The sequence below is a fragment of the Rhinolophus sinicus genome, chromosome 16, assembly GCF_057876585.1.
Source record: "Rhinolophus sinicus isolate RSI-liver-muscle chromosome 16, RSI-T2T, whole genome shotgun sequence".
In the NCBI taxonomy this organism is placed as follows: Eukaryota; Metazoa; Chordata; class Mammalia; order Chiroptera; family Rhinolophidae; genus Rhinolophus; species Rhinolophus sinicus.
Window position 1 is genome coordinate 83,694,569 of NC_142516.1, and position 24,972 is coordinate 83,719,540.

At 55.3% G+C, this 24,972-nt stretch overlaps 1 protein-coding gene and 1 long non-coding RNA gene across 2 annotated transcripts in view; one reads left to right on the forward strand and one right to left on the reverse strand.

Annotated features, from left to right (window-relative positions):
* Window positions 1-1,519: 1,519 nt before the first annotated feature.
* Window positions 1,520-24,972, reverse strand: part of FGD3 (FYVE, RhoGEF and PH domain containing 3) — a 68,443-nt gene continuing 44,990 nt past the window's right edge. Inside the window, 12 exon segments of the mRNA XM_074330170.2 lie at window positions 1,520-6,812; window positions 6,815-6,890; window positions 9,182-9,325; window positions 9,592-9,714; window positions 11,310-11,372; window positions 12,208-12,315; window positions 13,526-13,556; window positions 14,977-15,056; window positions 16,847-16,939; window positions 17,101-17,247; window positions 20,229-20,287; window positions 20,946-21,084. Coding sequence (XP_074186271.2) covers window positions 6,661-6,812; window positions 6,815-6,890; window positions 9,182-9,325; window positions 9,592-9,714; window positions 11,310-11,372; window positions 12,208-12,315; window positions 13,526-13,556; window positions 14,977-15,056; window positions 16,847-16,939; window positions 17,101-17,247; window positions 20,229-20,287; window positions 20,946-21,084 — 1,215 coding nt within the window. The 3' untranslated portion in view covers window positions 1,520-6,660.
* LOC109435773 (uncharacterized) lies at window positions 2,411-24,966 on the forward strand. The gene is made up of 3 exons (XR_002136015.3): window positions 2,411-2,543; window positions 13,570-13,720; window positions 21,498-24,966. It is a non-coding gene; the product is annotated as an uncharacterized LOC109435773 (long non-coding RNA).

Sequence of the window (24,972 nt, forward strand, 5' to 3'; positions counted from 1 at the left end):
TATTTCCAAATAACGTCATATTCTGAGGTTCCAGGTAGACATGAATGTTGGGGTGACACCATTCAACCCAGGACACCTCTGTTGGCATTCTGCCTTCTCCGCCTCACTCTCCACTACCCTACTTTTTCTGGGTCACCTCCCAAATAAATTCCTTTCGTTCCATACATGCAGCAGTCCTTACTACTGAGAGAACCCTTCCTAAATACAGTCCCCTACTTTAAAGTACTGAAGAACCACCTAAGAACAGGCCCTCTGCACTGATCTACCAAAGACCCACCTAGACACACGCCCCTCTTTCTAAGCTACTGGGGACCCACCTAAGATATAACCCCCCTTTTTGAAATACCGGGGACCCAACTAAGACACAATCACCCGCTCTGACTACAGGTGACTCACCTAACACACTCCATTCCACTCAGAGCTACTGGACCCATGTAAGGCACGCCTCTCCCCACTGCATTACTGGGGACCCACCTCAGACATAAACCCCTTGCTCTTGGCTACTAGGGAAGCACCAAAGATACGACCCCCAGCTCTGAGCTATTGGGGACCCATTTAAGACACGCCCCCCACTCTGAGCTACTGGGGACCCACATAAGACACAGCCCCCGCTCTGAACTAATAGGGACCCATCTAAGACATGCCCCCTGCCCTGTTCTGAGCTACTGGGGACCCACCTAAGACACAGGTCCCCTTCTTGAATACTGGGAACCCTACCTGACACAAGCCCCACCCCCCCACCCCCGCTCTTAGCTACTGGGAAACCACATCAGACATCACCCCTGCTCTAAGCTACTGTGGCACTACCTAAGATATGAGACCTGCACCCCTGGGTCTCATAGTAGGTGAACTACTGGGAACTCACCTAAGACACAAGCCCCACCCTATTCTGAACTACTGGGGACCCACCCAAGGCGCGAGCCCCCAATTCTAAGGTGCTAGGGGCCCACCTAAGACAGAGCCCCTTGGTGCTGAGCTGCAGTCATTCCCCTCTGTGAGACAGGTGAGGACAGTAGCCCCTTCCTCTGGGGTTTTGAGAGGACAGAGGCGAGAACGCTGGAGGGCTCTGGGCTTAGCGCCACACACAGCCAAATGGCTACCCCCTGCCTCTGGGAAGTGGAGGACTTGGGATTGATTCCAATTTTATTTTTCCTAGAAGTAGATGTCCTGCTCAGTTGTCAGCACTTTTCTGATTCCCCTTTGGCGGCAGACATTGTTTTGGAGGTGTCATTTGCTCTTGGAGCTTTGACAAGGCACTGAGAAGCAGAGCTCCATGTCAAGGATAGGTGCAGGGGTGTTTGTGTGCACATTTACAGGGGTACAGCTGGAGCACTGAAGACTGGGCTCCCAGGCAGGCCTGGCCCTGGCAGGAGAGAGGAGGGAGGGTTTGTCCCTCTCAGAGATACTGCCAACCTGGATTCAGGTGGGGAGATAATGCCAAGGCAGGACCTTTGGAGGGCACAGGCTCGTTCCTGCAAATGGTGGCTGGGGGTGAGGCAGTGCCACAGTGAAGAGGAAATCTAACTCCACACATGCTTTATTGTCACACACCTGCTTCAGGTGAAGTCAGAGACAGTATTCTTCCTGCCTCTACTCACATGTCCTGGTTTGGGTCCCCAGGGGGGCTCTTCCATCTGGTTCCAGAATGGCCCCCTAAGCACAGCAGTGCTGGCCCCCTCTACCCTCATGGCTGTGGGCTGTCTTGGGTCACACAGGACTCCTCAGCCAACCCTGGCACAGGAACTTGGAGAACTGGACAGCGAGCTTGTGATGCAGGAGGCTGAGGTGGAGTCCCTTCCCTGCACACCTTTCCTTTCCAGGATCTTGGGGGCCAGGTGATGCACCCCAGCCGCCAGCTCTTCTCTGCAGGGAATTCCCCAGGCACAGCCTTGTCTCCAGCCCTGCTGGTCAGAAAGGGCCGAATCCTGTTTGGGGTCAGCATAGGGCGAGGGCGTGGGGTGTGGGCATCAGGAGTGTGGGAGAGGACTGAGGGAAAAGCATGGGTGTGCCACCATCCTCACCAGGGTGCCACTGAGGCCCAGCACGCAGGGATCTGAGCACACCTGGGCTTTGAGGGAGAGGACCCTACAAGTCAGGAGGCGGCACTCATGCCAAGAGACCACACTTCCCAGGCTGCATGGCCTGCATCAGAGCGTTGCACCTGTGAGCGGGGCAGGGAGCCCAGAAGTCCATCAGGTCAGGGAGGAGGGTGGGTCCTGCAGTCAGAACAGGCTTCCCAGGAAGGAATGCGCAGAATGTGAGGTGGCGCTGCTCCCGGAGCTTGTCCTGGCCCTGCCCACTTCCAACACCCCTACACTCCCAGCCTTCAGGTTTTCCCCTTATAAACGAGAAAGTGGTGTTGGTGGGAGAACGTGTGTGGACAGGGTGCAGCAGACTTCCTCAGGGACCAGCTGGAGCCCCTTGGGTCCACCTGGAAACCTGGGGGATGACCTGGAGCCCCTCAGGACTCACAGATGGCCCCCCAGGCGGATCATCCAGATGGAGCCTGTCTGCAGACACATTCCAAGCAGCTCTGGAGCAAGGTAAGCCGTCCCTCATTCCTGGATGCCCAGCACCAGGACTGGCTGCTCAGAGGGGCTTGGGTTCGCAAGCCCTGTCAGACCCCACGAGTGGGGAGGCCCCTAAAGCAGCTGTGGGAGGGGTGAAGGCTGGAGCCCCCCAAGCCTGGGCTCTGGGGCCTGGAGTAAGCCAGGACTTTAGAGGGCTGATCCTGTGCACAGTGTGGTCCTGCTGTCCCCGGGGAGGATGGGGGATGGGCGCAGCTGTACGTCGGACCCTCTGGGGTTCAAATGCTCCTCTGCTGGTGTAATGGAGCTTGAGGGCCACTCTGGTCTCATTGTGCTGGTTTCTGCAATGGGACCAGACATCTGAGGAGGAACTGGCTCTGTGTCCCTGAAACCCAGGGACCTTGGGGTGTCAGGAGAACACTGGACCTTTACAACCCCAGGCAGCCTCTCTCTCTCTCTCTCTCTCTCTCTCTCTCTCTCTCTCTCTCTCTGAGCCTCAATTTCCCATCTGTAAAATGGGTCAAAAACCTCTAGACATAAAGTGTTCAGGGGCTGCATGAGGCTGTTGACAAATATTAACTGAGCACCTTCTATGTGCCAGGCGCTGTTGTTGGTGCTGTGTCTTGGCCTTGGAGCTTCTGTTCTAGAGGGAAGACATTAAACAAGAGGCCAAATACCCAAACACAAAGTAGAGACTGGGGCAAGGGCTCTATGGAGGTGGCACAAAGCAGTCTTACAAAGACCTACAGGAATAGCAGAGGAACAGCATGTGTGAGGGCCCTGAGTCAGGAAGGCCCACTGGCTGGAGCCTGGGGACCTTGGTGGGAGGGGTGTAGTAGAAAACCAGGCTGGACGTGTGGCAGGGTCAGAGGCTACAGGGCATCACCCAACCCACTGGTCCCAGAAATCCAAGTGGCCAGACCCACTGTCCCATTTTCTCCTTTCTTTTGTCTCTCTCACTCCTGTGGAAACCCTTCTGCACAGGTGTGCATCGTGCCCAACCACAGTCCCTGGGCCTGCGATCAGGCTACGCTGGGGCACAGAAGACCCCTGCCTCGGGACCCTGACACTTGCGGGTGCAGGACGAGCAAGGCCGATGGGATGGGCAGTGTGTGGAGCCCCGGGGTGGGCAGCAGGGGTGGGCTAGGGCAAATGCCTCCAGCCAGGGGCCCCCGGGGACAGACTCTAGGAAGGCCAGCCCCCAAAGGGTGCACACAGAGCTTTGTGTGGCTGAAGCCCTCCGCTGTCCCTCTGGACCTCAGCTTCCACTTCTGGCAAAAGTGGGAATGACAGCCTGCAACCAAAATGAGTTCAGATCTTGGCTGTCTGCGAGTGTGGGCCCTTGGACTGAGTGCCCTGCCCCCACTTCCAGCTGTGCACCAGCAGCTCACCCCAAGATTTCAAATTCCGAAATAGTTGCTAATCTCTGTCAAGGTATTTCATAAGAACCTCTTTGTTTCCTTCATCTCTTGAAAAGCTGGTCCCTGCCTGAGGGGGACAGTTGGTGGCTGTCCACAGTGCTGTAGCTGCTGGCCTCTGAGTGCCTGTTGCAGGGGTCTGCACCAGTACCCGCGGGAATGCAGGGACCTGTCTCAGTCTCAGCCCCAAGCCCACCCGATGCTCACAGTCAACTTGCTGCCCTTGCTCCTGCCTCTCAGAGCCATGCCGAAGGAGAGACCCCGTGGAGACCCCACGACCAGGCCACCGCTTCCCGCAGCCCATAGTGCTCCCCCTGCTGCCCCTCCAGGCCTTGATTGCCCTGCTCTGGCCTGGGCGCCCTTCTTGGGACACCTGCCCTGGGGAATCCTAGGGAGAATCCCCAGGGACCTCTGCCCCTTGTTGTGCCCCCTTCTCTTCCCTGCTCTGTTCCTCCCAAACCCAGGCACCGTTTCCTGAGGCCACACAATTCCTTCTCAGCATCTCCCCACAGAATGGGCAGTAGCTCGGCACCCAGCACTGTCTGAAATGGGCAGGAGGGCATGTTTCCTCATCCTGCTGCAGCCATAGCTGCTGGGGACACCTCCTGCCCCAACCCTTGAAGCTGACCCCGGATGGGACAGCTTCTGTGGACCCCAATGAAATACAACATCCTGGTGGGCAGAATACCCCACCTGCCCCTCTCCCATGTGCTGGAGCAAAGCATTCCGAGATCACGGTGGAAACCCATATGCGGGGTGGGAAGATGGGCAGGCTGGTGGGCAGAGGAGAGGGCTGGCACTGCTCTGACGCAGACAGCTCGCTGGGAGACATGCTGTGCAGACCTTCGGTGGGGCGCCCTGTGTCTCCTTCCAGACCCCAGCCGAGTGCTGCCCTGACCAGTGGGTCAAATCCGGCTTCCAACTCGGTCTGGAGCTGTGCGACTCTCACGGTCTTCTCTGTGGCTCAGTTTCCTCAGCGTCAAGTGGGAACATCCTGGGGTTTTGGTGAGACTGGCCCAGTGTGAGCTTCAGTCATCCACTGTCCCTGCTCCAGCCTGTGGGCAGGAGCCTGGCCAGGGCCCCAAGCAGGCTGGAAGGGACTGGCCTCCATCTCCCACTGGGCAAGTCCCTGATGTCAAGTGGGGCCAGAATACCCACTGCATGGTGGTGACTGCTCAGACACAGGACTGAGGCCCAGGCATACAGCAGGTAGACAGCTGCAGCAGCATCCAGACACAGCTGGGTGGGCCCACAGGGCTAGCATTGGCTGAAGCATAAGCTCACCTAGGCTATGCCCACCTCACCTGGGCTCAGCTCTCTCCCCACCCCATCTGTGCCCTGCCTCCCTCACTTGTACCCCACCTCACTTGCACCTTACCCCTTTCGTCTCGGTTCCATCCCCACCTGCCCTGGGCCCTACCCTCACTTTATCTGGGCCTCTGCCTCACATGTGTCCCACCCCACCTGTGCCCCACCCCAGATCACCTGTGACCAGAAGCCTATTTGTTAGCTCCCCATGTGGGCGTTCTGAGAGTCTGACCATGGCTGGGCAGTGACAGGCATCACCCAGGGTGCTGTGTGGGTGTTACAGGAATGGGGGTGTCCCCAGGGACTAGAAACCCTTCAGTCATCGGTCCCTGAATCCCTCCTCTCTCTCCTGAGGTCTGTGGGCTCTGGCACAAACAGCAACCCCTCCCCCGTGAGCTTCCAAACTTCTCTGTGAATGCCCACACCCCATGCTCCTATTCCCACATGGGCACATGTCCCTGTCTCCTCACTACCATGACCAGGGACGCAGAGCAGGTCTCCAGGTGTTGCACCTGGTCTGAGGCCCAGCCATCTGATGCCCTTTCATCCTGGGGTCCCCAAAGGGGCTTGGACTTACACCCCACAGGCCCAGGTCACTGTGGTCTTCTGTCACCCTCGTCCCTCACCCAACCACCAGTGGGCCCACCGAGGGGGCCTGCACCCCAGGCTGTGCCCACCGGCTGTCTGCCAGGATTTATTTATGCAGATAAGCACTGCTGGCCATCCATCAGAGGAGGCAGGCACAACTCTCAGGCCCCCACGTGACACTGGGGGTGGGGGAGGGGCTCCCATGGAGTTTCTCAGGGAGGTTATTCAGGAACCTTGAGTGTCATCTGGTCAGCCCAGGCTCACCACCTGCCCTGTCCTGTGAGTGGCTCTGCACGGGCTGGTGGTCTGTGAGGCAACATCGGGGCAGGGGCGGGGGGCACTTGGCAGCCAGGAGTGGGCAGAGAAGGAGGTGGAGTCTGGGGGCCAGTTGTGGCTTAGCTCACACAGTGTAGACAGGAGGACAGGGGCCGGGAGAGTGAGCGCGACTGCGGACGTCCACCAGCTGTCCCTGGGCACCACCCACCACACTCCTTCTGCCTCTCAGAGCCCCCACATGGCCACACTGATGGGGTTTATGTGACAGTCACCTGTGTGCCACTCCAAGCCATACTGCTGGGTCTGAGGGCAAAGGCTGGGCTCTTCCCTGAGATTTGCTGGGTGACCCTGGATAGGTGGCCTTTCCGGGCCTCAGTGTCCTCCTCTCTGAAGCAGAGGAACCTTCCAGAGCCAAGTGTCCTGTGACCTACTGGCTCCTCAGCAGTTGGACACCCTTCACTTTTAAATGTGGCCTTTGTGGCCACCTCCCAAGTAAGCAGAGGCCCCTCTGATGGCTGCAGAGCCAAGGATATGGCCAAGACTCAGTTCACGGGTCTCCGGGGTCTGGGACTCTGAGGCCCTGGGCTGGCCTGGGTCGGTTCCCTGCAGGTGGCCACAGGCAGGACCTCCAGCTCGGTGGATGGGGCACTCAGGTACAAGGACTGCGGGACCTGCTGCAGTCGCCACACATGCCAGCATCCAGCCTCTCTGCCAGGTCCAGCACACTCACCGTACAGCCAGAAAGGGGGATGGCACATGGTGGCCCGCTGTCCTGCAGCAAAGTAGAGGAAAGTCAGCACCACAGCCTTTGGAGTCCTGGAATCTCCAAATACCATCGCAGCAGAGGGGTGATTCTGGGCAGCCAGGAAATGGGGGCCCCGGGGTCACGTGAGCCACCCCGAGAGGTTGTTCCTAGGCAGTGTGACCCGGGCCTCTCTGGGCACATGGGCCTGAGGCTCGGGGCTGCAGGGGCAAGCAGACCCCTAGCACAGCCTGGTGTGCAGGGGACACATATGACGGGCTCCTTGCTGGTGAAGCTCCAGTTCCAAGGGATGTGACGTGGCAATGGCAGCCCATACCTCACTCTAGGACAAGCCACTGTCTAACACCCACGGAGGGCCACAAAGCAGGCTGGGCAGGGGATCTGTAGAGACTGGCTTCTGGAGACACAGAGGTCAGGTTGGGTGCAGTCTCTCTGCGGGCATCACTCTCATGGGGGGCGTGCCTCGCCTCCGGGGAATAAGGGGGTGGGGACAGATGAACTGGCCAAGGGCCAGCTGACCCTCCCCAGGGCACTGCAAGGCCACTTGGATTGGGCTGGACTCCCTAGGGAATGCAGTCGCCAGTGGGGTCAGGATAGATATAAGATAAAACAGGAAGAAACGGAATAGCTGCAGCCAGACTGTGGCTCACGGGGAAGGGCTGTGAGGGACTCAGGTATTTACAGTTACACTCACATACACTACCTGCACATGCACACTCCCACGTGGGCACACACACACACCACGCACACTCACACACACATGCACACTCCCACGTGGGCACACACACACACCACGCACACTCACACACACATGCACACTCCCACGTGCACACACACACCACGCACACTCACACACACATGCACACTCCCACGTGGGCACACACACACATGCACACTCCCACGTGCACACACACCACGAACACTCACACACACATGCACACGCCCATGTGGGCACACACCCACCACGCACACTCACACACATGCACACTCCCACGTGCACACACACACACCACGCACACTCACACACACATGCACACGCCCACGTGCGCACACACACACCACGCACACTCACACACACATGCATACACGCACACACGCACCACACATACACACACAACACTCCTCTCTCTGATGTGCATAGAGCAGTCATGGACACAACCCGTGAGTGATCAGGAAGCCCTCAGACACATGTGGAGACCTGGTCCCTGCTCAGACCTGGGCCTTCCAGACACTCAGTGCTGAAAGTGCAGGGCCATGAGAGGGGCTTAACTGCCGAGATGGTTCTATACTCAGTTCTAATACGCTTACAAATTTGATCTCTAAGACAGATACTCAGGCAGTGCTCCAGCCGCAGCCCTGGCCCACTCAGACCAAACCCTACAACAATTGGTGGAGGGAAGCCAATATTACAAACAGCTTCCTGGGAGACCCCAGCCTACATCTGGCTTCAGAACCATGAGCTGTGTTACACAGAGAAAATGGAGAAATGAGCATTTTTGGAAAGCCACATTTTCTCTTTTCCAACTTTCTTGCCATCCCATAAAACAGGGACTGTGCCCTTGAAGGAGTATCCATCCTCAGAGGGGCAGGAGGCGAGGAGGGGCTGGTGCCCTCCCTGCTCCCCACCCCCAACGGCTCCAGCAAGGCACAGGTGCATCACCCCTCCAGGTCCAATCAGGGTGACCATGAGTGCAGATGACACTTGTTCTCATCTGCTGTGGGCTGAATCGTGTGCCCCCAAACCCATGTGTTGAAGCCCTAACCCTCTATGTGACTGTGTTTGGAAATGGGGTCCCTAAGGAGGTAATTAAGTCAAAAAAACGTCATAGGATGGGCCCTAATCTAATATGACTCCTGTCCTTATAAGGAGATTGGAACACAGACACACACATAGGGATGACCCTGTGAGGACACAGGGAGGAGATGGCCGTCTGCAAGTCAAGGAGTGAGGCCTCAGGAGAAACCAGCCCTGCCCACACCTTCATCTTGGACTTCTACCCTCCAAGATTATGAGATAAATCTCTGCCTGTAGCATTTGTCACACAACCTGAGCTGACTAACACATCATCTAACTCCTGGGTCCAAGTGGCTCCCAAGCCCTCGACGCTGACCAGACCCTGAGAAGCCCAACACACACATGTGTGATATTAAGCATTCCACTGCCAGCTGCTCCCAGCAGCCTGTGGACCCCATGGAGCTGATCGGTCCTGCTCCCAGGGAAGCTGACAGCTCTAGGAGCACAGTCTGCAGAGGCTGCCAGGGTGGGGAGCTCGTGTCTGGGAGGCTCACAGGGCACCCACCTCCTCACTGCTCTGCTTGGGCTCAGCAGGAATCTCGGAGCTGGGGCTTGCAGGGACCAATGGCTGTGCCAGGAAACATTCTCGGCAGACTCGGCTCTGCCTGCCATTCTCGGCCTTGAATTCGGAGCACTTGCCACAGATAACCTGCCAGACAAAGGGCACCTGTGACCCTACCTTCCCGGGACAGAAGACTGTCCTGGAAGAGGCTGGAAGGGCCACAGGAACATGGTGGGCAGAGGGGAAGGGTTTCCCTGTAGGCAGTGGGGTCCAGGATCCCTGCTGGAGAGCGGAGGCCCTGAGGCAAGGAGGGCCCAGGATCCAGGCATCTGCATGCCCAGAAAGAAGATGGAAGAGGCACCAAGAACACAGGCCACCGGGGCCGCCCTTCCCCACCCCCCGTCCCCACTCACTGCCCCACACAGCTTGCAGTGGTGCTTCCTCTTGGTGATGGAGTTGAAGGTCTCACCGCAGCCCCTGCAGCCCTGTTTCTCCTTGTCGCGCCTGGTCTTAGAGGACCCTCTTCTGGGCTCGAGCTACAGAAAGCAAATGGTAGCAGTCAGCTTCTCGGCCCGCTGGAGGGGTGATTGTGTGATACACAGGCAATGCACACACAGGGCAAAAAGCTGGATGTGGACAAGGGAATCAAGTGGAAGCCCCGTTGGCCATGGCCTGCCCAGCCCTGCTCCCCAGGGGCCACCCTGCTGTCACATGGAGTGAGCTGCTAAGTGGAGCCAGAACTCGAGGCCCGGGATGACTGTCTCTACACAGAGGCCAGTGATTTAGACTGATGTGTCTGAAAAGATAGTGACTGAAGCCCACGCTGTGGGAGATGGCAGCTGATCTGCTTAGAGGCCCAGAGCCAGGGCCTTGGGTGTCTGCACCCAGCATGGGGCCATGCAGCCCTCGCTCCTACACTGTCATTCATTGGGCCCTGGGGCTTGGCACCTACTCCACACTGGGCACTCAGGGGCATGCACTCAGTCCACCCTCACACATGTGAGACTGCTCTCCTGGGGCCGAAGAGTGGATGTCCAGCCTCCAGAATGAGAAAGAACAAACGTCTGTCATCTAAGTCACCTGGTCGGCGGTATTTTGTTACAGCAGTCCGAGCTGACTGATACTGACATGGTGCAAACTCTGTCCTGAACCTCCCAGCCATGTAGCCTCCACTAAGCCCCACCCTCCTCATGGTCCCCATCACTGTGAAGCCTGCACCAGTCTGGACGAAGAGCCCAGGGTCAGCCTGGCTCCTCCGAGGGGGATGTTTGCTCTGCCCAAGGCCCTGGCTCCTCCTCCATCTCATGACCGCCTGCCCTGTGGACACTGGGTGTAAGACAACCCTGGGATCCCTCTCAGTTTGGCCCACAGAGCTCAGGGTCACAGGGCCCTGCCATGGGGAGAATGGGCGTCACAGACCCCATAAGCGAAACTGACACTCTCCATGGCCATGTGTCCTCACCTAGGCCACCTCTGGCTTTGGCTGCCCCTCACCTCACTGAGAGCTCTTTGCCTGGAGACTATGTCTCAGGAATGCTGGCGGCCAGACACAAGGAGAAAGGGGAGAAGAGGCTCATGGGGCCCAGGGAAAGGCAGGAGGGGAGAGACAAGGCCATCCGGGGGTTCTGCTGTGGCCAGGCAGCACCCACCCTCCACCAAACTTCAGGGTGACCCCGCTATCCCTGTTTTCCAGGTGAGGATACTGAGAGCCCCAGAGGTGGGAGTGGCCGGCAGCAGGATGGCTAGATCCGCTGTCCTGCCTGCGAGCCCAGACATGTGCCTCAGCCCCAGGGCAGAACCAAAGCTCTCGGGGCCCTGTGGGCAGCACTGCACAGCTGCTGAGAACACAGGGAGGCCGTGGGGGCCCAGAGGTGGTCCCCAAGGAACGGGGGGCAGGGCCACCCTTTGTGGGATGGAGGAGAAGTTGTGGTGGGGCAGGGGTACATTTGAGTCCCAGTGGGCTCCCCCCGCAACCCACCAAAAAGCCGCAGGGTCATCACTGTGGGGATCTGGGTCACACAGGTCAGCCTGGTCTGCTCTCACCCTCAGGTCTCCCTTGTCTGGCCTCACCCTCCAAGTACCCTAGTCTCACCCAACCTTCTACATCTCACCCCTGCTGGGAGTCACTCACCCCTGCAATACCCCCTCCACTGTCGGTTGCCACTGCAGTTTCCTCAGAGCTGGTAGTCACCATCTGAAAGGGACAGAGACAGCTGGCATGAGTGGAGGTTCCATGGACACACTCTAGTGTCCAGTGCAGGGCTGGGCACACCGCAGCCCTCCATCTGACCACAGGGTGGAGGAAAGACTTATCACACCACGGCAGTGAGGCAGCCCTGGCTGTAGCTCCTTCCTCACATGTCCTAGTGGAGAGCTCTGGGCCTGCCCTCTATGGTTGGGCTTTGCCTCTGTGCTGACTGCAATGGCGTGTTAAAGGGGTGTTTTGTCTCCAGGTCGCCTCCTTTCAAGTCAGGGGACAGTAGCTCTTTTCCTGCCCAGGAGAGATGCAGTGTTCTTTCAAATAGTCCAGAAAGCAGAAAAAATCAAGTAGATTTGATGCAAATATTAAGTGAATAATAAGTGGCCTGCAGGCCAAAGACCCAGCTAGGCCCTAGGAAGGCCAGCCAGGCCTGGCATCTGGGACTAGGAGCTGCTGGGCCAGGCTGGGCTAGGCATTCCTCGGCTTCAGGGACTCCCCTGATGGGAAGCACAGAGTGAGGGCGCCTCACTCCGAAGCTCAGACCAAGGAGGTGGCCAGGGCCCCAGGAGGCCGCCGACAGACGGCTGCATCTCGGACTCCCGCTCCCACCAGGTCCCAGGCAGCGCCTCTGGGAAAAGACAGACGAGCTGCCCCACTGATAAGATCATAGCACCAAGGCTCATGTGAGACATGAGGAGAGCTTGGGTGTGGGGGGCACTTCCCTCCCAGACACCAGCCCTTGTGCAATAGGCCTGGGCTGCCTGCAGGAGGCGCCCACTCCTGCAGCCAGGAGACGCCTCCCATGGACCCCAGGGGCTCTGGCACTCACAGGAGGGTCTGGAGGGAGGGAGGGGTCCTCGTCCTGGCCCAAGGTGCCGCTGAAGGCCTTGAAGGTCTGGCTGTTCTGTTTGTGCTTCTCGATGGTGGCCTCGATGACCTGAAACCAGGCCACAAAGAACAAGAGCCCTCAGCATGCGGTGTGGGAAGGCAGGCATTGTGCCTCTGTCCCAGAGGACGGGGTCCTGTAGTCACCACACTTCCCTCTGACCAGCAACATCAGACTTCGGCAAAAGCCCCGCTCTGAGATCAGGAAACGTGACTGGGGTTCATGCCCAATGGCCAACCAGGTCCTCATACCCCAGCTCATGGGTCCCAGTGCCACACTGCAAGAGGCCAGGTTCCCTCTCACGGTGCTCCAGGTCGAGGGCTGATGCTTTCTGGGAATGTTCTATGTGGATTCGAAGCCATGTTTTCATTTCCTGCATCAGCACTTCCACCTGATCTCTGCTTGAATTTCCTTTTTCTCCTCTTACCCAGATATCTGTTCTATGAATTTGGGGAGCCACAGGACCCAACACTCAGTGTTTGGCCTGGCTGTGGCCATGCTGGGCTCTGCCACAGTGCTTCTGACCTTCGGTCTGCACAGGCTTGTCTGCCCCCTGCGTCCCCACTGTGGCCGGTCCTAAGCAACTTGCTCTTGCTGCCCCAGCACGCTGCCTGCCTCCCTGCCGGGCCTGTCCCTGAAGCAAGGCTCTGTCCTGTAAGTCACTCTGCTCATCCTGCCAGCTGCAGAGAGAAGGCAACTGGGCTCCCTTTGGAGCCCCCAGACAGTAGAGATCCCCCGGGGTGAGGGCACCTCCCTGCCTGCCAACCTCCAGGCCCTTTGTGTTTATTTATTTACTGGGGGCAAACAAGTGAGCGGATCGAAAGGCTCGTGGTGTCTGAAGATGCTTATAAATGCAGTCATTCCATCATTTTCAGGCAGACAGATCGGTAGGTGATGCCTGGGGCTCAAGAATTTGGTCATTTGGTTACTTTAAAACTTTAGGAGCTTCGGAGCATACGGGTGGCTCAGTTGGTTGGAGTGTATCCTCTCAACCACAAGGTTGCCGGTTCGACTCCTGCAAGGGATAATGGGCTGTGCCTCCTGCAACTAACAATGGCGAATGGACCTGGAGCTGAGCTGCGCCCTCCACAGCTAAGACTGAAAGGACAACTTGACTTGGATGGAGCTGATGAGTCCTGGGAAAAACACACTACTGTTCCCCAATAAAAAGTCCAGGAAATACACATTGTTCCCCAATAGAAGTCCTGTCCGCCTTCCCTAATAAAATCTTAAAAAAACAACAACACTTTAGAAGCTTCACCTGAATCCATTCTTTCTTTTCCTCTTCCGTCCTATGAAAAACAGAAACAGTATTTAATGAATTCAGTCTTGGATACTTACTATAAACCACCAGCCTCCTCCCAGCCCTGCTGCACATGTCTGAGCGTCTCACTACCTTGAAGTACAGATCAAGGCTTGGAAGACTGGCTTCGGGGCTCCAGAACACTGCAGCCAGGTAGGGTCATGTGTGTCCAGGTGGGGTCATGTGTGTCCAGGTGGGGCCATGTGTGTCCAGGTGGGGTCATGTGTGTCCAGGTGGAGTCAGGTGTGTCCAGGTGGAGTCATGTGTGGCCAGGTGGGGTCAGGTGTGTCCAGGTGGGGTCATGTGTGTCCAGGTGGAGTCAGGTGTGTCCAGGTGGAGTCATGTGTGGCCAGGTGGGGTCATGTGTGTCCAGGTGGGGTCATGTGTGTCCAGGTGGAGTCAGGTGTGTCCAGGTGGAGTCATGTGTGGCCAGGTGGGGTCAGGTGTGTCCAGGTGGGGTCATGTGTGTCCAGGTGGAGTCAGGTGTGTCCAGGTGGAGTCATGTGTGTCCAGGTGGGGTCATGTGTGGCCAGGTGGGGTCAGATGTGGACAAGTGGAGTTTGGTGTGGCCAGGTGCAGTCAAATGTGGCCATATGGGGTCAAGTATTACTAGATGAGTTAGGTATGGTAACACTGGGTCAGGTGGGGTTAGGTGTGGCCACATGGGGTCACGTACGGCTAGGTGTGGGCAGATGTGGTGTGCAGAGCCCTCTATAATGGATGTAAATTAATGCCTCTCTGGACCACAGTGTGTCATTACAAAGGTCATTAGTGGAAGTGAGAGGAGGGATATCCCACACACTGCCACCAGTCAGAGCACAAGCCTGGCACCTTATAAGGTGGTGTGACACCAGCAGATGTGCTACCCCTATGGCCAGCAATTCCACTTCAGAAATTCATCCGATGGATATAACGACACAGATGCACAAAGCCTGGGGCGAGGCTGCTGCGTGCAGCACCCTTTGAGACAGCAGCAAGACCCTGGACGAACCTGCCCGTCAGTGAGAACCAGAGAGTCATTATGGTGGAGAATTACACTGCTTAGGAAATGGTGCTTGGATATAAGAATATTTCTGACAAATTCAGTGAAAAAGGCAAGATGCAGAACAGGCTATACAGTAAAAGGCCATCTGTGATTTTAGAAACAGGTATATATGTATGAGAACAAATTCTGGAAGGATATTGAAGAGATAGTTAAGAATGTCCACTGGAGCAAGGAATAGGTGGGCAGAGGTTTAATGTTCATTAACCTCCCCTTGTACTGTTACATTTTAAACCACAAATAAATACAGTGAATAAATAAACACATATTGCAAGGTTACCCAGTTTAGAATAAAAAGCCATCTGCTAAACTTTCAGGTGAAAGACATTCATTCACACAGCAGCGGACACCGAGCCAGCGAGCCTACCGGGTTTGCAGCTCCAAGGACCTCTTCTTTCCTGTTATGATGAATGTGTGGGCTGCATGTGGCTTGGCGATATCCTGCACCTAAAGGCACATGACCGAGGATAAAGCACAACAGCGAACACTTAGCAGGCTCTGAGCTTTGGCCTCACTCTCTCAGACAAGGAGGTCTTTCCTGGAGAGGGCACAGTGGCGACCCAGCGGGTCTGCAGGGAGAGTGCCCAGATCAAGGTCATGGTTGAGGGATGTCTGTTGTGTGAGCAGGTCTGCGGGGGACGGTGGACTGTCCTGCCCAGGCACACCTAGGACATCTCATCTGCCAAATCCTCCTGGCCCCTGGGATTCCTGGGAAGTTGGCCGCCAGCCCTTGGACAAAGCTGTGCCTTTCCCCACTAAGACATCCACCAGCACGACTCCTGACAGAGGGATGGGAATCTTAGGAGAAGAGTCAGGACAGTCTCCACTGCTCTGCAGGGTTACCTGAGCCCTACGGGCAGTTGTCTCAGATCAGCAGGCCCCTGTTATGGGGAGCTGTCCCTCATCTCTCCAGCACCCCACCCCCAAGGCCCTTGTCTGGATGTGGCCCTCAGGCCAGCTGTTGTCAGAACCAGGACCTGGCATTAGGGAAACAGGGACTTGGCCTGCCCAGAATTTTCCATGGGGCCTCACAGCAGGACTTTCCCAACGGTTCAAGGTCAAGAAACTCTGCTTTAACACATCCAGTTAATTACATAGACTTTTTTTTTTTTTTTGAGAAACACTAAAAAAACGGTTTCTTCTAGGTATGGGAGAAAGTATTTTTTTCTCTAGTTAGTTGTTACTTTTAATGGTGTTTCTTAAACCTGGATTCGGAGGATTTCAGGGTAAGAAGGGATTTTTTTTTCTGTGTACCACTAAGGCAAACTTTCACTTTCTACAACTGATTAAATACTTCGATTCAGTCAGTATTTTTTGGAGCACCCATTAATTCAGAGCATTCCCCCACAGGAGATTCCAGCTCCTGCAGCCAGGATATAAGATGATTTCTGACAAGTTAAGTGAAAAAGGCAAGATGCAGAACAGGCTATACAGTAAAAGGCCATCTGTGATTTTAAAAACAGGTACATATGTATGAGCACAGAAATTCTGGATGGATATTGAAGAGATAGTTAAGAATGTCCACTCGAGTAAGGAATAGCTGGGCAGAGGTTTAATGTTCATTGACCTCCCCTTAGTACTGCTACATTTTAAACCACAAATAAATAAATACAATGAATAAATAAACACATATTGCAAGGTTACCCAGTTTAGAAAAAGAAGGCATCTGCTAAACTTTCAGGTGAAAGACATTCAATTCACACAGCAGCGGACACCGAGCCAGCGAGCCTATCCAGCCCAACCAGGAGACACTGACAGCTCAGAGAACTGGGGCAGCAAGGACAGCAGGTGGGCTGCACCTTGGGCACAGGTGCCTGTGGACCTCGTTCAGGCTCCGAGGTGGTATGGGAGAGGAGAGAGTGGGGACAGGGTCAGGCGTTCACCCCAAGCTTCACCTTCAGGTCTGTAAATAGGGCCCTGAGCGCCAACCTCACACGGGACAGGGGCCGGCCCAGGTCCTGGTGCCATCCTTATCTCAGGAGCATAAGGCCGGCAATGCCCTAGCCAATGGGTCAAGTAGAGAGGCAGAGGATCCTGCCCACCCAGCCTGGGATGCCAGGCCAAGGCACCCTCAGAGACGGTCTGGCCTTGCCTGAGTCACCGACAGAGCAGAGGCTCAGAGAAGTGGGCCAGTGGCCAGGTGTGCAACTACATGTGCAGCAGGGGCCAGAGCCCATGTCCTTATCCCTGCTCTGTGCCCTCCCAGGGGAGTGGGGAGGTAAGGAGGGGTCACCTACTTGGAGGTCCGAAATGTCCATCTTCTCCCGGATACTGAACTTCTGGCCCATGAGCCGCAGCTTGGGCACACAGTAAAGGATCATGCTGTTGAACTGTATGATGGGAGTAGGGCGGGATGAGGGGCAGGCGGGCAGCCAGGCAGGAGACCCCACAGAGAGGCATCCCAGGGAGGTGTGAGTGGCCCTGGGGCTGGGCAGGGATGGGGCCAGGCAGGGCTGAGTGTGGCCTGTAGGGGCTGGGGGGTGCGCCTCACCAGGATGAGGTGGCGGTCCTGGGCTGTGCCATTCTTGGCTGACAGCTTCTGGATATGGCCCTCCTTGATCAGCTCGTTGGTGGGGTTGACAATGTCCTCCTCACCCCCTAGTCGCTCATACACCTCCAAGAGCTTATGCATTTTCTCCTGCAAGAGACACAGGGCTCAAGCAGCTGTGCAACCACAAGGACCCAGGGGTGAGCAGAGCCCCGCCATGTAAGTGTGGTCTAGGCGGCGCAACGAGCCTGCGGACAAAGGGGTAGGAGGGAAAACACAGGGTGACACTTGAGTCAGGCATTGAAGGATGAACAGAAGTTCACTGTGCAGAAAACAGTAAATAACAACAGCTAACACTGTTTGCTATGTGCCAGGTAGTGTTCCACACACATTGTAGGTATTAACTCATTCAGTTCTACCACTGACCCTCTCGGGTGGATACCATTATTATCCCCAATTTACAGACAAGGAGACTGAGGTACGGAGCAGTCAAGGAGTTTCTGGAAGTGTTTTAGCTAGAGGACTGGGAGCAGCCCTCTCAGCCTCTGTGCCGCACACCAGCTAGGCCTTCTATGGGGACCCTTCAGAGAGACATGTCGGGCAGCTGCAGCTTTTACCCAGATGTTACCCTCTCCTCTGATAGCCTTGCCCAGTTTTCTACTCCACGAGGCCCATCATGAGACTGCAGTTCTGAAATCTGCAACTCATCTCTCTCTGGCCACACGACTGGTTGGGTGGTCACATGGCCAACCAGTGGCCTTGGGGTGCGATGGGGGACTGTCAGTAGCTATGGTCCCAGCTCTGAGCCTAGAGGACATGGGCCCACACCTGTCACCGCCACCACTGGGGACCTGAGCTGGGAGTGAAGGAATGAATGCAGCAGAGGCTGAGCTGAGCCTGCAGGAACCCTGATGAAGTATACTGGGGGACTGGGGTGCACCTGGTATATACTGGGGGGCTGGGGTACACCTGGTGTGCACTGAGGGGCTGGGGGAACACCTGGTGTTACTGGGGGGCTGGGGTACACCTGGTGTATACTGGGGGGTCAGGGTGTATACCTGGTGCTTACTAGGGGGCTGGGTGTGCACCTGGATTGTATGGGGGGGTTCGGGTGCACCTGGTGTATAGTGGAGGGCTGGACATGTCTTCCGTATGTACTGAGGGGCTGGGTGTACTCCTGGTGTGTATTGTGGGGGCTGGGTATGCACATGGCATGTGCCGGGGACTGGGCAGGTACTTGGTGTACAGGAGAGCTGGTTCGTATGCAGGAGGCAGTTGCAGGCCAAGAGGGTTCTGAACAAGGAGTGACAAAATAGGTGCCCCTTAGAAAGCCCTGTGGTGGAGAAGGGTGGATCAGAGGCCAGGGAGACTGCTGGCTTGTGGAGGTGGAGGCTGAGGGTGATGGGGATTGATGGAAGCATGAAGAGGCTTCAGGGAGTACACACTGGGAATTCCTCAGTGCTGCCCCCAGGGTTCTCCCTGGAGCCTCCCACCTGCCACACCTGGACTTAGGGAGAGGACTGCCACAAAGCGGGCGTATTACAGGTGAGAGAGGAATCCATCCGGATAGGAGGTTCCAGGCTTTGTCTGCACCCCTCAGACAGGTATGCCCCTGGGGGCTCTCCCCAGTGTCTTCTGTGTGAGCTTGTGACCATGGAATTCTGTGAAGCAGCTTTCCCTCTTTCATTACATGAAGTCTTGGGGAGAAAGAAAAGGGGGAGGAAGGAGGAAATCATATTAAAAAGACCAGAGTGAAATGTGGCCTGTTTAAGGTTGCCATGGGTGCCCAAGAGAGAATCCGACCTCAGGTCAATCTGGTCCAGGGGGCCCCAGACCCAGGCCTGGGGACAGGTGGATAGAGGACACTGGATGTGGACCACATGTAGCAAGAGCTGTCCCAAAACAAGCCACCTACCTTGCATTTCTCTGAGAGATGTGGAATAAAAAAACATTTCACTTTCTTTTTCCTCTCAAAAAACAACAGTGCCCGTGTAAAGGTAAATAGATCTCAGGATTGGGAGACACTGGGGCTGGGTGGGGACTGTGGTGGCCTGGAGAGTAGAGCAGCGTGCAGGCCAAACAAGACAGAGCCACCTGGGTCACAGGACATCAGTGTGGGCTCAAGGAGGCCTGCCTGATACACAGATCCCATTACACACAGGTGTTAGCTCAACAAGGAGACGTGTCTCCTCTACCCTTGGGCTGTATCTGGAGGTGGGGCCTTCAGAGGTGATTAAGTTTAGATGAGATCACGGTCATGAGGGCAGGGTCCCCATGATGATCCTAGACCCAGAGAAGTTTGTTGCTTTCTCAGCTGTGAAGACACAGCGAGAAGGCAGCTACCAGCAAACCAGGACCAAAGCTGCCTGTATTTTGTTACAGCGACCTGAGCTGACTGAGACAGCTTGAATGAATGAATGAATGAAAAAATTATGGGAATGTTGGGGTTATCACTTTTGAGGTGTGAAAATGTCTAATCATTATGTTGTTTTGTACACCTGAAACTAATAATAATTTTTTAAAAATTTTAAATAGTGGGAACACTGAGAGCTAGCATTGTGCTGAGTACTTTATGTAGAGTGCTTTCACCCCACAACTGCCCAATGAGACAGATTCTGTCAGTAACTCTGTTTTACAGATGGAGAAATTGAGGCACAGAGTGCTAACCAACAATCATCGAGCTAGTATGGGGCAGGCCTGGCTAATTCTCAGTGGAGATCCAGTCTGCCCTGGGGGAGAGGTGGGTGCGTGTGCACGCTGACGAAGCACACCTGGGTAGAGGTGTAGGTGTATGCGTTTGTGTGTGTGTGTGCGCGCATGCGTGCTAATGGAACCTGTCTGGGAAGAAGCATGGTTGTGCATGCTGATGGAGCCCACCTGGGGACAGGTGAATGTATATGCACACTACATGAGTCCACCTGGGGAAAAGTGGGTGTGCACATCGATGGAACTCACTTGGGGACAGATGTGTGTGTGTGTGTGTGTGTGTGTGTGTGTGTGTGTGAACGCCAATGGAGCCCATCAGGGGACAGGTGGTTGCGTGTGCACACCAAGGGCACCTGGCCCGACCCCCACTTCTTCCGCATCACAGTGTGGGGCCCTCAGACACCCCCCAGGAGCTTCCAACTCACCATTTTCCGAATAGCGGCGTTGGAGTGGTTGGCAGCTGTGGAGATGAGCTCCAAGGACCCTGCAGGAGGAAGATCTAGTCAGGCTGCAGGGTGCCTGGTGGCTCCACACACGTCCTGGCCCCTCAATGCTGAGCGTTAGGTTTGCTCTGCTCTGCCATTTCCCATGGGTGTCTGGGGCTACTTGGGAGACCTGGCTGCTTGGGGGATGAGAACCTGCGGACATACTTCATTTGCTAGGGCCTGTGGGGGGGCAGCACCCCGCTCCCTGCGTAGATCCCTGCCCTGTGCTGCCTGCTGGCTACTGCCCTTGGGCCAGGAGCAACCCCTGCCAACCAGCGAGGCCCTTCCTGGGGCCTAAGCATTGCCAGCACTTAGTAGCCCCTTCCCCGGAACCAGTGTGCCCCTTACACTGCAGTGGGAACAGGGGCGTCTTCCCAAGACGAGTCTAGGGGTCACTCGGATCACTCTCTCTCTCTCTCTCTGTCTCTCTGTCTCTCTGTCTCTGTCTCTCTCTCTCTCCCCCTCCGTCTCTCTACATCTCTTTATCTCAGTCTCTCTATTTCTCTGTATCTCTCCATCTCTGTCATTCTGTCTCTGTCTCAGTCTCTCTCTCTGTCCACCCCCCATCCCTCTGTCTCTCTCTCCACATGGGTTTGCGTCAGGTGCCCCTGCTCCCCCTTCCCAGGAGTCGGTCAGCCTGGTGATAGCTCCGCTTACTCTCTGCATCCTTCCGGTCTGGGGCATCCACTGGGAGCCGCTTGAGATAGTCCGTGAGCAGCAGCTCATAGCGGGGGACCCTCTGAACGGGTTCCAGCATGTGGTGCTGCAGCGTCAGGTTCCCGCACACCTCCTGCTTCTGCAGGGGAGACAGACAGCTTGGGTATCACGGACACGTGTGTGAACCAGGCCCACCATTACCTCCAGGAGGCTGTCCAGAGCACCTGCACCTTCTGACTGCAGAACACATTTTACAGCAGGGGAAACAGGCTTGGGGAGACTGAGCACTGGAGCAATGACCCAGACCCTTGCTGGGCCAGCTCTAGACACAGTGCTGGCTCATTTATACACATCTTTGTAGAAGGAAATAAAAGCTTGGACAAAGACCACCTCCTTCCCTCAAGAGTAACTTTCCCACTCACATTTGCCTGGGGGCCTGACCTGAGTTCTTTCCCACGCTGGGAAGGTAGAAGCTTCTCCAGCCCTCCCTACGGGGGAACCCAGGGGGTCGTGCCTAGACACTGCTCTAAGTGCCATCTATTCTCCTCCTAGAAACATGACACTGAATGTCGGGTGAGGTGGGGGCTAAGACCCTCCCGGGACCCCTGGCCCAGCACTGCTCCCGGGCTCCCATCCTGTTTCTGGCCCCTCAGCACCTTTTCCAGACCCGATGGGCATCTGCACCCTGGACTACACATACTGAAAGATGCCATCACCCACCACTTCGGTGCTCACCCATCGGTGCCCGCCTCTGCCACCCTCTCCTCCTCTCCTGACGGATCCCCCACCCACGTCTCGGCTGCTAGGCCTTGCACAGAATCCACCTGTCCCTGCGCCTGCCTGAGGAGTGGCTGCAGTCATCAAGGTGTCGCACAGGCCACCTGCCTCCCCCACCCACCTGTCAAGCTCGTCCAGCTCAGGGCCCAGCACAAAACAGCTTCTAGCTGAAATGAGCTCAGGATGCCTTGGACATAGAAGGTCTGGAAGAGCCCTGGTCTGCAGCCACCATAAAAACAGTCATTTCAGGCAAGAAATATTAAGGGACGTGAGGAGCAGGACGTTTACATCATTTCAAAGCATTTCTTTCCCAGAAACGTATTAATGGGGGGAAAAAGTGACTTCACCATGGAGAGGTCTGCCAGACACTCCCTGAGTCACATACGCATCCTCCAGAAGCAGGACCATAGGAAGCAGCGCAGCACAGGCAGGACAGGGGAGGACTAGGCCTCACTCCCGCAAAATTTCTGCAAAGATGCTCAACCTGAATTGAGTGGTGGAGAAACTGCAGACAAACCCAAATCAAGAGACTGGCCTGCCCTCCTCAGAGGTGACAAGGGCATGCAAGACAAAGAGGGAAGGAGACAAACATGATCATGAACGCAATGTGTGTTCCTGGGTTTGTGTGTGGACCAGAGACAAACAAAAGAAAACCACATTGGGACAGCTGGTGACACCTGAATGAAGGCTGGGACGAGGTAAGTGCTCCTGCGCCAATGCAAAGCTTCCTGCCTTTGCTCCCATTGCCGGTCAAGCAGGAGAATGTCCTTGTTGGCCTTCAGTGACACTGGGCTACATCTGCTACTCAGTCTCAAAGGTTCAAAAATAATAATCATATGTGTGTGTTTGGAGAAAGTAATAAAGTAAAAAAGACAAAATGTTAACAGTTCCCCATTTTAGCAACTTTCTTGTCAATGTTTGAAATTATTTCAAAATAGAAGTTCCAAAAATTTAGAATATGCTTTGGATGGAGCCAAAGAAACCCCAAAGGCTGCCCCATCCCTGGTGTGTCCATGCTGGAGGTCTCAGAGAACTCCGTGGGGTGGGGGTTAGCCTGTGCTCATGAGCCATTCAGCCACGTCCTATGCCTGTGCCCACTGCGGAGGGGGTCTCTGGGGGCAGGGTGGTCTCCTGAGAGCTGTGGGCTGTGCTGAGCCCAGGGATGGAGCCTTTCCCACTGCACACCTGACCCAGAGCCCCAGGTCTGCCCCGGGTGTGGGGCTGTGCTGGCCAGCAGCTGACTGTGACATGAGCCATGCCTGCCCACGGCAACACACTGGTCAGCCCCACGCCCAAGTGTGGGGTCATAAGGGCCTGTAGACCCGAGGATCTGGTCTGCCAGGTGTGGGCAGAGAAGGTAGCCTGTGCCACAAACGTCAGGAGGAAGCTCACAGCCCAGCACCTCATCAGGTTGGGGGCTGTGTGTATATTAGCATCATAGTCGCTCCAACGAGAGGCAGCAGGTCCCCAGAAGAGGCCACCCTTCATCCTGGAGTCTAGAGAGTTGTCCCTGGCTGGCGCATGGGGAAGCACATGCAATGAATCCTGATTTATCTTTTCTTCTCTTATTCTCAGAATAACCAAATCAGATACCAAGTGGCCAATGAAAATTAGATTTCAACTTCCTCAACTATAGCTTTATTGTTATTACTATTGTTATTATGAAGGAGAGGAGATATAGGGGGAGAAAAAAAAATAACAAATGCAGGCATCTCGGCTGAGAAGGATAGCTGGGCCAGGGGCAATTTGGGTCTGTGAGGCACTGGGGGTGAGCCCACGAGCCTTTCTGACAATTACGGTGCCGCTCTAAGGGCGGCGGCCAACCAGACAATGACCTCTAATAAAACTACGCAGGGCACACGCTTCTTAGGAAAGGAGGCCATGCTGTAGCTCATGTCCTGGGAAATGGGGCTTTGTCTCCTCCCTCTGCCACCCTCGACAGGAGTGCAGAACCACGGTGCCCACACCAGCCTAAACATCCGTGCTTAGGATGATGCCCTGCTCAGGGCGACCCCAGTCAGCCCTGCAGCTGAGTGACCAGACTATGCAGACTTGGGGATCATGCGCCCCCGGTCTCTGGTCACTCAGGGCTGTGGGTCAGCCACAGGCACAGCTTGGAGGAAACTGTTCCATGGGGAGAGCTGGGAGCGCCAAGATGTGAGTGAGTGGGAAGGGCTCAGGGGGTGCGGGCAGCAGGGAGAAGGGAGGACTCAGTGTCAGAGCTGTCCTCCCTGGGGAGGTACAGGGGTGCTGGGCACACTGGGGGATCCAGGGCTGCACATTCGGAAAGCACAGCTGACCTGAGGACAGTGGATCTGGCAAAACACAGAATGTTATCGAGGGGTCACCCCAAATCCAGGCCTGGCCTCCAAACACTCAGCACAGTGACTCAGTGCCCATGCACACTCCAGGGTACATTGAGGAATGTGTGTGTGCACGTGTCTGTATACATGTATGTGCGTGTGTGTGTGTGTACTAGTGATGTTGGGACAAGTGGCTAACTAATCACAAAAATAAAACTAGATTCTTACCTCATACCATAATCCATCTGGACACTATTCTGGGATAGCATTTTTAATTTTTAATACGAAATCATACATTAGAAAAAAAACATAATTTATATAATTTGGGGAAGTGAAAAAATGCATTTATAAGCACTACTTCAAAGATTTTTAAAAGCATTACTTTATTTAAAAGTTGGTAAATGTGCACCTGAAACTATTAAAAAAAAGAAAAGGTGGTGAATGTGGCTAATTAAAAACCAAAAATTTTCTATAAAAAATGAAAGATCAATGAGAAAAAATAATTTGTAACACATATGACAGTAACAGCTAACATTCCTAATAAATAAAAACCTTGTGAATTAATAAGAAAAAGGGCAACACAACAGAACACAAGAGCCGCCCGATGTGCACAGGCTGTTTGCAGACAAAGGGAAAGAAAAGAGCAATGCAACATTTTCCTAAAAGCCTGCACTAGCCATTGAGGGGCACTGTGGAGGAAGAACTGGCATTCGGATGCAGCTTCTATCAAATAATACAAATAATGGTTTGTGACAACACAGATCGTACAACCTCTCTGAGCCGTGATTCTCCCACCAGTGAAATGAGAATGATGATTTGTCTCTGGGAGTTATGTTAGGACTCAAAGCATCAGTAGAGCAGCTGGACACATCCTATAAGGGTAATACTTTTCCCCACATGAAGTCATGAGCCCAGTGCCGTGCCCCTGAGCTGGGGCAGGGCCCTAC